Genomic DNA, 12,995 nt, shown 5'->3' with positions numbered 1-12,995 from the left:
ACCTGTTTGATTGTGTTTTCCTGTAGTTCTTTAAGGGATTTTTGTTTTTCCTCTTTAAGGGCTTCTAGTTGTTTACCTGTGCTCTCCTGTATTTCTTTGAGGATGCTATTTATGTCTTAAAGTCCTGTATCATCATCATGAGAAGTGATTTTAGATCTGAATCTTGCTTTTCCAGTGTGATGGTGTGTCCAGGACTTGCTATGGTAGGAGAATTGGGTTCTGATGATGCCAAGTAACCTTGGTTTGTGTTGTTTATTTTCTTACACTTGCCCCCCACCATCTGGTTATCTCTAGTGCTACCTGCCCTTGCTAAATCTGACTGGAGCCTGTCCTTCCTGTGATCTTGGTTGTGTCAGAACTCCTCAGAGTCAAGCTATCTCTGTGATCCTGAGATCCTGGGATCCTGGGCTTGTTAGAGCACCTGGGAGTGCAGCAGCTTCCTCTGGGTGTTTTGGGACTGGCTGCAGAGTTTGTGCCCAAGGTCTGCTCAGGGCACCAGCCCAGAGAGAGACCAAAGGAACCTGAGCCACTGGGCTGATGGAGTTACTGTGTGCCTGGTCCCGCTGGCCCCAGTTACTCCCGGTGTTGGGACAGATGTTGTGTCCTCACTTCTGATCCTGAGTGTGTTAGAGTGCCTGGGAGTGGGGCTTCCTCTGGGTGTTATGGGACTGGCTCGTAAGTACCTTTCAAAATGTGTGTTTAAGGGGAAATTAATATAATTTTACCTGATACACTTATAAAATACACAAGATAGCGCTAGGGAAATACTCAGTGGGTAAAGTATTTGCTGTGCAAGCATGAAGACCTGAATTCTGATCTCCAGTACCTACATAAAAAGCTGGGATGCAGGGGTACAGGGTGAACTTAGCCAAACCATCTAGCTGAATCTACTGAGAGGCCCTGCTTAAGGATTATAATATGCATAATGATAGAGGAAGACACCCAGTGTTAACCTATGGCATGTACGCACCCCTTAACATATACATGCCCATCCTACCCCCACCCACATACCTATATACAATACGTGTATCAGACTCATAAAAGTTCACATGGTAGCCGGGCGGTAGTGGCTCACGCCTTTAATCCCAGCACTTGGGAGGCAGAGGCAGGTGGATTTCTGAGTTCGAGGCCAGCCTGATCTACAGAGTGAGTTCCAGAACTGCCAGGGCTACACAGAGAAACCCTGTCTCAAAAAAAAAAAAAATTCACATGGTGGACTGTTCATTTTATATCTAGATAAAAAAATGTGCCATCTTGGCTTTCACATTTTCTTACTATATTAATGATTTCACATACTTGTGACAGTTAAGGGACATCTCAAGAGTCATAAGACAAACCCAGTTGTGTGTATGTATGTGTCCTTCAAACTACACTGGGGAAGGACCGTATTTCACATCTTTTGTGTTCTCTAACTCCACCCTTGTGATTCATCACATACTAAGTACTTTAAGTAATTCCACCTAAGCATACAAGAAATGGGAAAGTTTATTTTTAGAAAGATTCATCAGCTGTTTTCATGCCAGTCATTAGTAATGCATTTGTATCAGAGTCTAAGAGGAAACATAGTATGTTACATTTGCTGCACACAAACCTTATAAGATCCATCATTTAAGTCTTACAGTAATTTTCTAAGATTCCTCTCGCCAAGCCTGTTTCATTGGTGGGGACACTGCCTTAGTTTGTGACTATGCGGTGATTATAGAGTTCAGGTTTGTGAGGCTTGCCCCTACTCTTCACCCCTGTGAAGAACTCTACATGGATAAAAGGGGGGCATTTTTAAACATGAGGGAATATATCTAGGCATTTGAAAATAACAATAGCTAGTGTTTATTGGCCAAGCGGTTTCTAAGAGGCAGTGCCAGGTTCCTCCACATAGTAGCTAGCGCCTTACATTCAAGACTTTGTGAGCTAGGTAAGCATTGATAACGTAAGGTTGGAAACATCTGAGCTTTACCTGAAAAACCACTGTGACATTGCAGTGACATACAGCTGTCCATAACATAAACAACTCCCCTCTGTGATTTGAAGTATGTCTGAATCCTGTTTTACACAACCATTTTAACTGGACCTCGCTTTCTATATCCTTTAAAAATTAGTTACTTTAAAGAAAAACTATTACTTAAAAAAGTTTTTGCAAAAGCTGGGCAGTGGTGGCACACGCCTTTAATTCTTGGGAGGCAGAGGCAGGCAGATTTCTGAGTTCAAGGCCAGCCTAGTCTATAGAATGAGTACCAGGACAGCTAGGGCTAGACAGAGAAACCTTGTCTCAAAAACAAAACAAAAACAAAAACAAACAAACAAAAAAAAACCCAAAAAACAAAAAACAAAAAAAAAGTTTTGCCAATAAAAACTCACAGGACCTCTGATTCTTTCAGGCAAAAATCTATTACATAAGTAACATAACTGTGAGAGGTTATCCTAGTGAACACCCCATTACTTCATGTTCTAATAGTCTCTACCATGTGCTCTCTTCATGTCATTCCCCTTTGGGTTCCGCTTTGCCCAAATGGTTATGAAGCCCAGTGAGGTAGTGAGTTAGGAAGGCTTCTGAGCAAGCTTTACTTCTCCCCTCATCTGCTCTTTCCTCAACAGATTCCCCTCTTCCACAGCCTTTCTGCCTATCTAAAATGTTCTCATTTTCCAGGGCTCAGCACCACAATTTGTTTCTATTGAAACATAGTTGGGATCCAAGTCAGACGCCCTTTGTTCTGGTTAATAGCTGTCCTTTGTTGGCATCTCCTGTCTCAGAGATATGGGAGACATATTGTTTCTTTTTGAGCTCTGATTAACTGTCTGTATGATTTCAGTAAAGCTAGCCTACAAACATGAAAAGTTTGGAGGATGATATAAAACTGAAAACTACTGGATAAGCTATTATTTTAATCCAGCAGGGATTTTCTCTGCTAACACCTACTATACTCTATAGCAATAACCTTCCACACTGGTTTTATAGCTTATCAACTAATTACAACTACTTTGAGAAAAGAGTATATTGTATATATATCTCCTGCAATGTTTCAGGGGGTGTTTTTAGGTATTTGTTTGTTTATAACGGGATTTCATATAGCCCAGGCTGGCATCGTACTTGACCTGTAGCCAAGAACGACCTCAAACTTATGATCCTCCTGCCTCCCTCCCAAGTACTAGGATTCCAGGAATATGCTACTGCACTGGTTTTATGCAGTGCTGGGGATCGAACCCAGGGCACTATTCATGCTAGGCAATGATACTACCAACTGAACTACATCCCAGTCTCTCCCATATTTGCTCTGTCCAAATATTTTCCACTGGCTTTATTCTTTTTCATGTTTCAATATTTAAACTCCTTTGTGATCTTTTCTAATTAGTCATTATTTTCAACTTTTTGATCATTTTTCAAACCATCCCTAACCTTAATAAAATTTTGTACTCCACTAGGTGTGGGGGGGGTTACATTCTGGTTCATCATCTTCTGTTTATTTTTGGTTTTATGTGTATGAGTGCTTGTGTATGTGTACAGTGTTCGTGTCTGGTGCCTATGGAAGTCAGAAAGTGCACTGTACCCTGGAACTGGAGTACAGATGGCTGTAAGCTGCCATGTGGGTGCTGGGAACCAAGCCTGGCCCTCTCTAAGAGCTGCTGGTATTATGACCTAAGCATCAGCCTTCACTTTCTGTGAACCTGGGTACTACCCTGCACTTTTCCTCTCCCAGGTCCCTCCTCTTGCTACTCGACTGGGAGAGTTTATATAAACCGAAGATTTTTGTTTGTTTGTTTGTTTGTATGGTTGGTTGGGTTGGTTGGTTGGTTTTTTATTTTGTTTTTGGGTTGTTTTTTTTTCTGGTTTTGGTTTTGGTTTTTTAAACAAGGTTTCTTTGTGTAGCCCTGGCTTTCCTAAAAGTCACTCTGTAAACCAGGCTAGCCTCAAACTCACAGAGATCCACCTGCCTCTTTCATCTCCTTTGTGATCTGTTCTGGCTTCCCAAGTGCCAGGGTTCAAGGTGCTCGCCCAGCAGTGGTGGTGTGTATATATGCACATGGGGGTCAGAGAACAACTTCCTGGTGTCATTCTCTCCTTCTTCCAAGAATTCTGAGATGAAACTCGGGCTGTTAGGCTTCCTGGCAAGCTATCTCACTCCCCTGGGGCTTAGTTGTAACAGAATCCTTTGAATGCCACCTTGTCTTCATCCTCTCTGACCTACACGTGAAGCCCATACTATAAGGATTGCTGAGTCCCCCACGGTACTATGTTTGATCTGACTCCCTGTTCCCCACCATGTCATTTCTCAGTACTTGTTCAAACCAGGTCTTCTCTCTCCACTACTTTCTTGCTTCTGAAATCTGAGATTACTAAGCCAGGCATACTTTCCCTTCCACAATCGGTAAACATCAGCAAGTTTTAATATTTGTAAACTGCTGTTTATGTCACCATTTGCCAATTAGTCTAAATCCTTTTGCCCTTTTTATTTATCAAGAACAGAGTGCACTTAGTATTAGGTTTGTGATATAAAGTCTCTTTAGGGTGAAATGTACTTTGTAATCATCTTTTGAGTAAAATGAGACATAATCCCAGAAGGAGGCACTATACACACTTCACTAAGTTTGAGCTTAATTTGAACAATTTTCAGTCTCCCTAAGCCTATTTATTAATTTAATGTTCACTGCAATATGGCTTTCCTTCCACCCAAGCATGTGTACAAAGTCTTTTGACTTACACTTGAAAGAGAGCTCACTTATTTTACCATATGAAAGAGGTGAACAACCTGCCTTGCTCTTTCTGTTGAAAATCCCCACCTACCTCCAGAGCCTCATTGCTGGGACAGTGGTCACTTACTGGGAATCTAGACTCATCCTTAAATTGCCATAAAAATTAGTGAGTTCACAAGCAAACCTTTTAAATTAATGTCATCTGATCAAAGAGCTGGACACCCATAAGCATCCCTCTCCATGCTACCTCCTCTCATCTCCTCCGGCTCAGTCCCAGCCACACTGAGGGTAGTCAGAGAGTGAAACTCCTGATCTGCAATGCTCTTTCACACACCTGCATACTCTCTCTTCTCCAGTCCTTTCTTCCAATGTCCTAACTAGATACCAGAGAAATCTTCTACTTTATTTGTTCTCATTTGTGTCTTTTTTCATTCCATATGTAAATTATCAAAGTTCACAATCATAACTTACTAGTGTGATTCAGTGTAATTAAATAAATTAGGGTCCATAGAGAAGTCATGTCTGAAAATGCTAACGTCCTTCTAGAGGAGGCACCCATCTGCAATAAGCTTTCTCTTTATCCCCTTTTAAGCCCAAATAAACACCATCATTCGAAATTAAAGCACATCCAAAAGAAAAAGTTCTAAAATTACACTTACAATATTGTCACTATATGACTTTTAATGGAGATTTGTAGAGTTTTCCTGCCTAGTACAGAGCCCTCAGAACTTTGCACATAATTCTATATTTAGTACCAAGTCAATAAGTATTTATTAAAAATTATTGAGCTATGTCTGTGAAGATGGCTAAGAGAGTAAGAGCAATTTTTTTTTTTTTTTTAATTCATGGCTGGAGAGACAGCCGTGGGTGCTGGGAACAGAACTCTTATATTTTTGGTTGTGAGCCTAGCCTTTAACGGCTGAGCCATCTCTCCAGCCCGGGTAAGAGCAACTTGCTACCCAAGCATGAGGACCTGAGTTCACATCCCAGCACTCACATAAAGACATGTCACATGTGCAAGCCTATAATCCTATGCAGGGAGACAGAGAGAGCGATAAGATTGCTAAGACTCTAGCTGCTGCTCTAGCTCCAAACCCAGTGAGAGAGACCCAGGTCCAAGGGTGACAGGACACCACACACACACACACACACACACACACACACACACACACACACATATGACTAAGCTATATATATTTCATGGGCTCTGCAGAAAACATACCATTCCTCTTGTAAACTGGAGTGTCTTCCTAGAAAGGAATGTTCTAGCAACCAGAAGACCTTCCTGCCTGTGCTCACCATTGTCCTAAGCACGGTCTATGCTGGACATACCCTTCCCCAGTGATCACCTGTCCTGATTGCCATCAGCTCCTCTCTCACTAGCCCCTCAGAAGCATCCCCTTAACAGACACCCAGTCACATGTTTCCTGGTTGGTAAACTCCTTGCCAGAACACCATAAACAGCACGAAATCTTGCATTTCCTATTTAATTTCCTGTGTCCTAGACTACATTCCAGCAGGTGATTAATAGTTCAACCAGGAAAAGATCCATTAGCCTAGCCTCTTAGCACAGTGTTTGAAGAAGGTCAATGGTTTTAGGGTGTTTTGTTTTGTTCTCAAATAAGCTAGCTCTAGAGATAATGCAAAAGATAAAGAGGGCTTCCTGCTCTTGCTGAGGATCCTGGTTTGTTTCTCAGTATCCACAACTGCCTGTAACTCCAGTCCCAAGTGACCCAACACCTTCTTCTGGCTTTCCTGGCCTAATGCACATGGATGGTATAAACTTACACAAGCATATGTGTATGTATGTGTTTGTTTGTGTGTGTGTGTGTGTGTGTGTATGTACACAAATGTAATTTAATAATTACATAAATCTTTTTAAAGGGGCTTCTTTCTTTACCCCTGAGTAAGCAAGCCATAGGTTAACTAGCAGTATATACAGGTAGTAGTTATTTAATTTGGGGGGGGGGGGGTTCGAGACAGGGTTTCTCTCCTTTTAAGCCCAAATAAACACCCTGTATAGCCCTGGCTGTCCTGGAACTCATTATGTAGACCAGCCTGGCTTCGAACTCAGAAATCCACCTGCCTCTGCCTCCCAATTGCTGGGATTAAAGGCATGTGCCACCACTGCCCAGCTATTTAATATTTCTTGATGCAGACTCAAGTACCTTATGTAAATGAGTTCTATACCTAAAATGAGAGTTACTTCAACATTGCAAGAATGCCAGCAACAATCTCACCCTAGGCCCAGGAACTTTTCATAATTATTCCCTGCCCTTCCTATGGCTGTGCTCCTCTCTGTGGGATGGGGACTTCATGGCATAAGGAGGCTATATCCACGTGTAGCACATGTTCCTGTCTTCCACTCCATACCAGTCTAGAGACTCTTCTATGTATCCATCCTTAAGGGTTACAATATCCCTAAACTAATAAACAGTTCTAGGCTCACAGGGTAACCCAAGGTGGCCATTGTCTGGAATGGGGGTATAGGGGGTGCTTAGGACAAAGCAAGCAGAAGAGACCACTAGGAAGACCTGAGGCTAAGTGCAGCACTCAGCCACCACACTAAAATGCACCTAGCCATGTGTACATGCGCAACTCTTTAAAGAGTAGAATGCCAGTGTATATAAAGAATGGCCATTATATTTGAATTTGAGTGACTTAAGGCTTTGTCAGCCGTAGCCAACATCATGCAGTTTCCTTTCGGGGACAGAAGATAAAGAAGCAGCCATTTTTGGCTAAAATCAGCCAGCAGTACATAGAACCCTCAGGATGTCTAATGAAACTGTACTAGCAATAGAATATCCAGGGACAAACTCCAACCAAGGTTCTCAGAGACTTTTAGAAGAGATGTTAACATCTTTGTGATAAAATGTGGTTATAATTGCAGCTAACATGCCTGGCTTGAATATTGTAATTAATGAAGAAAATGATCTTAACTGCTGCTTGCTGGGACAGGGAAGCAGTCCTTATTCAGGTAGATACAATCAATAACAGCAATCTTTGTTCATATTCTAGTTTCCTAAATGTGTTGAGAAAAACAAGCCAGTATTCTACCCCAAGCCTCCTAAAACCTTTGCTCCTAACTCCTCTGTGAATCCATGGGATACTATGAGCTCTGCAAAGGACGCCAATATACAAAGAAATCTTGAGAGGTCTCACTGGCTCACTTCATACACTCATGATTTTACAGGTATGAGTTCACGCCAATACAAATAATGAAAAAAAAAAAGGGAACACTCAACAAATGCTATCTATCACAAACTTCCATTTTCTGATGTTCTTCCATGTTACTCATTATAAATAGCAATCCACATTAGTGAGAAAGCTCAGTTTCTCTTAAGTGGGTAACTGGGAGGAAGGGCTGGCTTATATTTATTGGTTCTAACTTGATAACTAACCCCATGATAAAATGGGTAGGTTTTCCTATTTATAGAGTAGTTTAATTATCATTTTTCATTTACTCTACCAAAATAATAAGACAATGTTTCCATTAAGGTCTAGGTCCTATGAGCCCCCTTGAACTGGATGATTACCATGAAAAGGAGCTAGCAGAACTAACTGGACAGATAGGATTTGACTCACAGCCTGTAAGTAATTTCAGTCAGCTCTCAGTTATTGGGGGAGATTACCCAGGCCTCATTCCCTTGCTCTTCCCATGTTTTACGTCTTGTGTATCGGTGGCCACCTAAGCAAAAGGACACTCTAGCTGGTTTTCAAAGATAACTGCACTTACTGGAGCTGACTCGGATGTCCTTGTTACTATTTGGAAAAAGAAAACTTCCTCATAGTATTATTCATTAAACACATTTTCTATCACGCTACTGTTGATAAAATAATTCATAAAAGAATTTGCTTACAGAAAGTAAAACCTAACTAGTGACTTCAGGATTTTTGATCATTTCTGGATCTCTGCAGAGTGGTGTATCTTACCATTCTCATTACCTTTGAAGAAATGACTGACTTCTTCCTGATAGTCACAATAATTGAGAGTTGGCTGAATTTCAATCAAAAGCCAATAAGTTTTTTGCCTATATCAATAGACAATTGATTATATAAATGGCTTGAAAATAAATTATCAAGCCCTGTAATAAAATATACAATCATTAGACCAATTATATAAAGAATGTGAAATGACCTAATATTCATGTGTTGGTTTACTGAAGGCCTAAACTGTATTCTCTATAAATATAAATTTTGAAAACATAATTTTCAAAGCTATAAATTGTGGAAATACATAACTATAAGCATATAAAATGTGGATAATTTTTAGATCACAACAAACACTTTAATTTTCTATTAGTTTCAGCATTTGTTAAGGGGATTCCAAATCAAACACCTGGATTGGGTCCATAAGCAGTGCTTTATCAGCCACCAAAGGGCTTTTAATGGTTTTGATTATGTACCTGCAATGGGCACTTTCGGTTGGATTAGTTACATGCTCTGACACTGATAGGTGCTCTATATGCATGACTAACTCCAGAAAAGCATGTTTTAGAGGTGATAAAAATCCCTGTGAGGCTTCTTAAAGAATGAAATGCAAGTCTTGAAGCTAGAGATGTTATTCAGTTGATAGTATGCTACCTTAGCATGCATGAAATCCTGGTTTGACTTCTCAGCATTTCATAAACCAGGCATGGTGGTGCATATCTATGATTTCAGCACTTGAAAATTAGTGGTAATATATTCAAGAGTTGAAGGTCATCTTCAGCTGCATATCAAGTTCAAAGCCAGCCTGTGATATATCATAAGAAAAAAGGGGCTGGAGAGATGGCTCAGTGGTTAAGAGCACTGACTGCTCTTCCAAAGGTTCCTAGTTCAATTCCCAGCAACCGCATGGTGGCTCACAACCATCCACCATCCGTAATGGAATCCAACACCCTCTTCTGATATGTCTAAAGACAGCAACAGTGCACTCATAAACATAAAATAAATCTTAAAAAAAAAAAAAAAGAAAAGAAAATACTAAAAGCTGTTGCTTACATGGCAGATATTATTAAAATCTGATATCCTATTTTTTAATGGCAAATTAGTGAAACATATCAGAAAGCTGGGGTCTTTCTTTCCCTCACACTTACTAAATCTTGATTAGCTAAAGGTTATAACAATTAATGATCCAATATGGAAGTGCCTCCAACTAGGACAGTCCAGAAGGATCATCCTCCAGAAAGATCGTCCAAAGTCCTTTATTCTTTAAGTCTATGCTACTGTTGTTATTTTATTACCACTCTTTTTTTTTCCTAACGTGGGGTGTCATGTAGCCTAGGCTAGCCTCAGGCTTTCTATGTAGCCAAGGATGATCTTGAACTCCCAATCCTATCTCTAGTTCCCTAATGCTTGGGTTATAGGCTTCCCATTATGCCCAGTTTTATGAAGCACTGCCAACTGAGCCCGAGCTTCTAAGTAAGTAGTACCTCACTAAATGAACTCTATCCCTACCCACCCCCAGACACACACTCAGAACCACTACCTTTCCCGTTACGGGCATGCATAGTTTTCTTTTTGATGTTTTATTTAGCATAGTATTATAAAAATTTTCAAACATACAGAAATAATTTTCATTTAAGACCTATTTATTCACCAGCTAGATTCAACACTAGATCAGTCTTTCACATGATCTAGTCCCTCTAACCATCCATCAATAATTTTATTACACATTTTAAAGTATAGATCTTAGTATAATTTATCTTTTAAGATTTGACATGCATACAATTTACCTGAGTTAAAATTTTTAGTTTTCTGTTCTTCATTCATTGTGACGTATGCATTCACTAAAACTGTACACATCTTTTTTTTTTTTTTGGTTTTTCTAGACAGGGTTTCTCTGTGTAGCCCTTGGCTGTCCTGGAACTCACTCTGTAGACCAGGCTGGCCTCGAACTCAGAACTCTGCTTGCCTCTGCCTCCTAAGTGCTGGGATTAAAGGCATGCGCCACCACCACCACAAATCTTAAGTGTACATCTGTCAAAGCAAAAGCATACAGCTTTCATTCAAGTGCCACAAAACAGACCTATCCCACCTCTTCCTTTCCTCCCCTCCCCCGCCACCACATACATAGCTCCGGTAATAATATCCTGAATATGCTTCCTATTTTTGCAGTTTCCAAGCTTGACTGAATCAATACTTTTAAAACACCTCAAAAGCTCTTACACAGACAGGGCAGTGGGCATACCTCAGTGGCAGAGCATGTGCAAGGCCACGTGCTCAGTCAGTCCCTAACACTAGGAAACAGACACAACTAAGCACCGCAGACAGAGCTTCTCAAAGCATTTAGTGTGGCAGCAGCCTCAGCAGCACCCAGGACACTTGTTAAAATGCATGTTACTGCACTGGGAGGAGAGCTCACAGTGTACGAGTTTATTCCCTTACACTCTCCCAAAATAAGGAGATCCTAGACCCCACTGTAGACTTTACAAGTCCTGGTCTTAGAGCTGAAGTCAGGAGCTCCACTTCCTGCCACCTCTGAGGTGACTGGGATTGCCTAGGCTCAAGAACTCTTACCTTCCCTAGATGATTTAAATAACTGCACAGGGTGGGTAGTCAATGCAATCGTGATTTCATAAAGTCTTTGTCCAGTGGGTCCTTCTGGATCTTTTGAAATTTTGAGAGGCAAGAATTTCCACACAGAAAAGCTTGTCTATAGCCAAATAAAACATATATTTTCCATTTTACCTAAATCCTGTAAAAGAGAAAGATGTATATATTTGGGCCCAATGTCTTCAAATAAATACTGAGGCATCTTAATATCTCCCACCTCTTCTACTTACTGAGATAGTGAAAATAGGTATGAAATTGGCCTATTTGTGGCCATATCATTATAATATTATATTTATTAATTAGTTTTTCCCCTTTTATTCCACTGGTACAGCAAGAAAAATTCCATCCTGCCTTAAAACCTTCCAGACCTTTGGATGGTCGAATTGCCCGACTTCTGCAGAACCAACGACCTCTGGAGCCTACGGTGCAAATACCACCTCCCTGTCCAGACTGTACGCCTAGAGTTTTGTGTGCTTTTCATACATTCATACCCAGTTCTACAGAAATGATGGCAATGAATAATAACCTCCTGTCAGGAATAACCAATAAAAACCAGGATGTTGAAGAGAAGATTAAGGAAGAACAAGGCTTGATGTCTACCTATGCATCCCCAACTTATGAATCAAAACACCTGAGTAGTCTTTATGACCTACAATCATTTCCAAAGATCACAGACACTAAAAAGACAGATGATTTGTACTGGAGACAGCTGAAGATGAAGCCCCTACCCATATCCCGCTCTAAGTCAAACCATTACATTGACTATGAACCACTTAAGTCTGCCTACCATGACCCATATACTGTGGGTCCAAACCCTGTTCGCCTCAGTAAGTCTAATATTCTTCAAAACAAAACAGATATAGCTGATTTCACTTTTGACAACTTTTTAAGTAAACCAGAATATTTGGGCATGGACATGGAAAACAATGAAGAAACAAGACCTATTTTAGATTGGATTCCTAGAGCTGGAGTGCCCAAGCATCATCCCAACCTGCGAGATCTTAAGAACACATTTTCAAAGTCTATGGCACACAAGCGTTTGCATAACTCCATTCAAGAAGAACAAAAAGACCTCCGAGATAAACTGCATTGTGGGATGAGACATCACTTTTATGGCTACAATGGCCATTATTTCTATAATTGAGATATTCCCTTGAGACCCAGCCTCTTGCAAGAAAATAAAATACGTCACAGAGTGCCCTGCATTTGGCTAGATTCTGTTTCTGTATTAAGCCATAATGACATTAATGAGGTTGTGTTTTCAAGAATTTAAGTTAGGATCTGGTCAGAGAGACCAAAATAATGTCCTGACTTCCCAAAACATTTTTAAGTTTGTCAACAAAATATCAGAGCCAGAAAAAAAATAGTGTTTAACTTCATCTTCAAATTATACTCTGAAGAAGTTTTCCAAAATCATGAAAATCAATGTGTAGACAAAATTCACATCATCATTTTGTGAGAAATGAAAAAATTGAAAAAAATTCAAATATCGAAGATTTGACAGACAGCTATAGAATGTATTGTGCTTTAATAAAATTAGTATATCAACAATCTCTTTCTGTAAATGTTTTAACAAAATAATGGGCAAAAGAGGTAAAATTAATCTCTGTGAGTTCAAGGCTAGCCTGGTCTACATAAGTGAGTTCTAGAAGAACCCCAGTCTCAAAAAAAAAAAAAAAAAAAAACAAAAAAAAAAAAAAAAAAAAAAAAAAAACAAAAACAAAAAAAACAAAAAAAAACAAAAAAAAAACGGAGCGGGGTAGAATTCAAAG

The 12,995-nt window shown here is 40.0% G+C and overlaps 1 protein-coding gene across 2 annotated transcripts in view; it reads left to right on the top strand.

Moving 5' to 3' along the window:
- The window catches only part of CUNH7orf31 (chromosome unknown C7orf31 homolog), a 29,776-nt gene extending 17,002 nt beyond the window's left edge, over window positions 1-12,774 (top strand). For both annotated transcript variants that reach the window (XM_031381886.1, XM_031381885.1), the window contains 3 exons: window positions 7,705-7,879; window positions 8,185-8,276; window positions 11,555-12,774. In XM_031381886.1, the coding sequence (XP_031237746.1) occupies window positions 7,705-7,879; window positions 8,185-8,276; window positions 11,555-12,367 (1,080 nt within the window). In that variant the 3' untranslated portion in view covers window positions 12,368-12,774. The remainder of the gene's footprint in view (window positions 1-7,704; window positions 7,880-8,184; window positions 8,277-11,554) is intronic.
- The last annotated feature ends 221 nt before the right edge of the window (window positions 12,775-12,995 follow it).

Source organism: Mastomys coucha, unplaced genomic scaffold (assembly GCF_008632895.1).
Source record: "Mastomys coucha isolate ucsf_1 unplaced genomic scaffold, UCSF_Mcou_1 pScaffold20, whole genome shotgun sequence".
Taxonomy (NCBI): Eukaryota; Metazoa; Chordata; class Mammalia; order Rodentia; family Muridae; genus Mastomys; species Mastomys coucha.
This window is presented reverse-complemented; position numbering and strand designations above follow the sequence as displayed.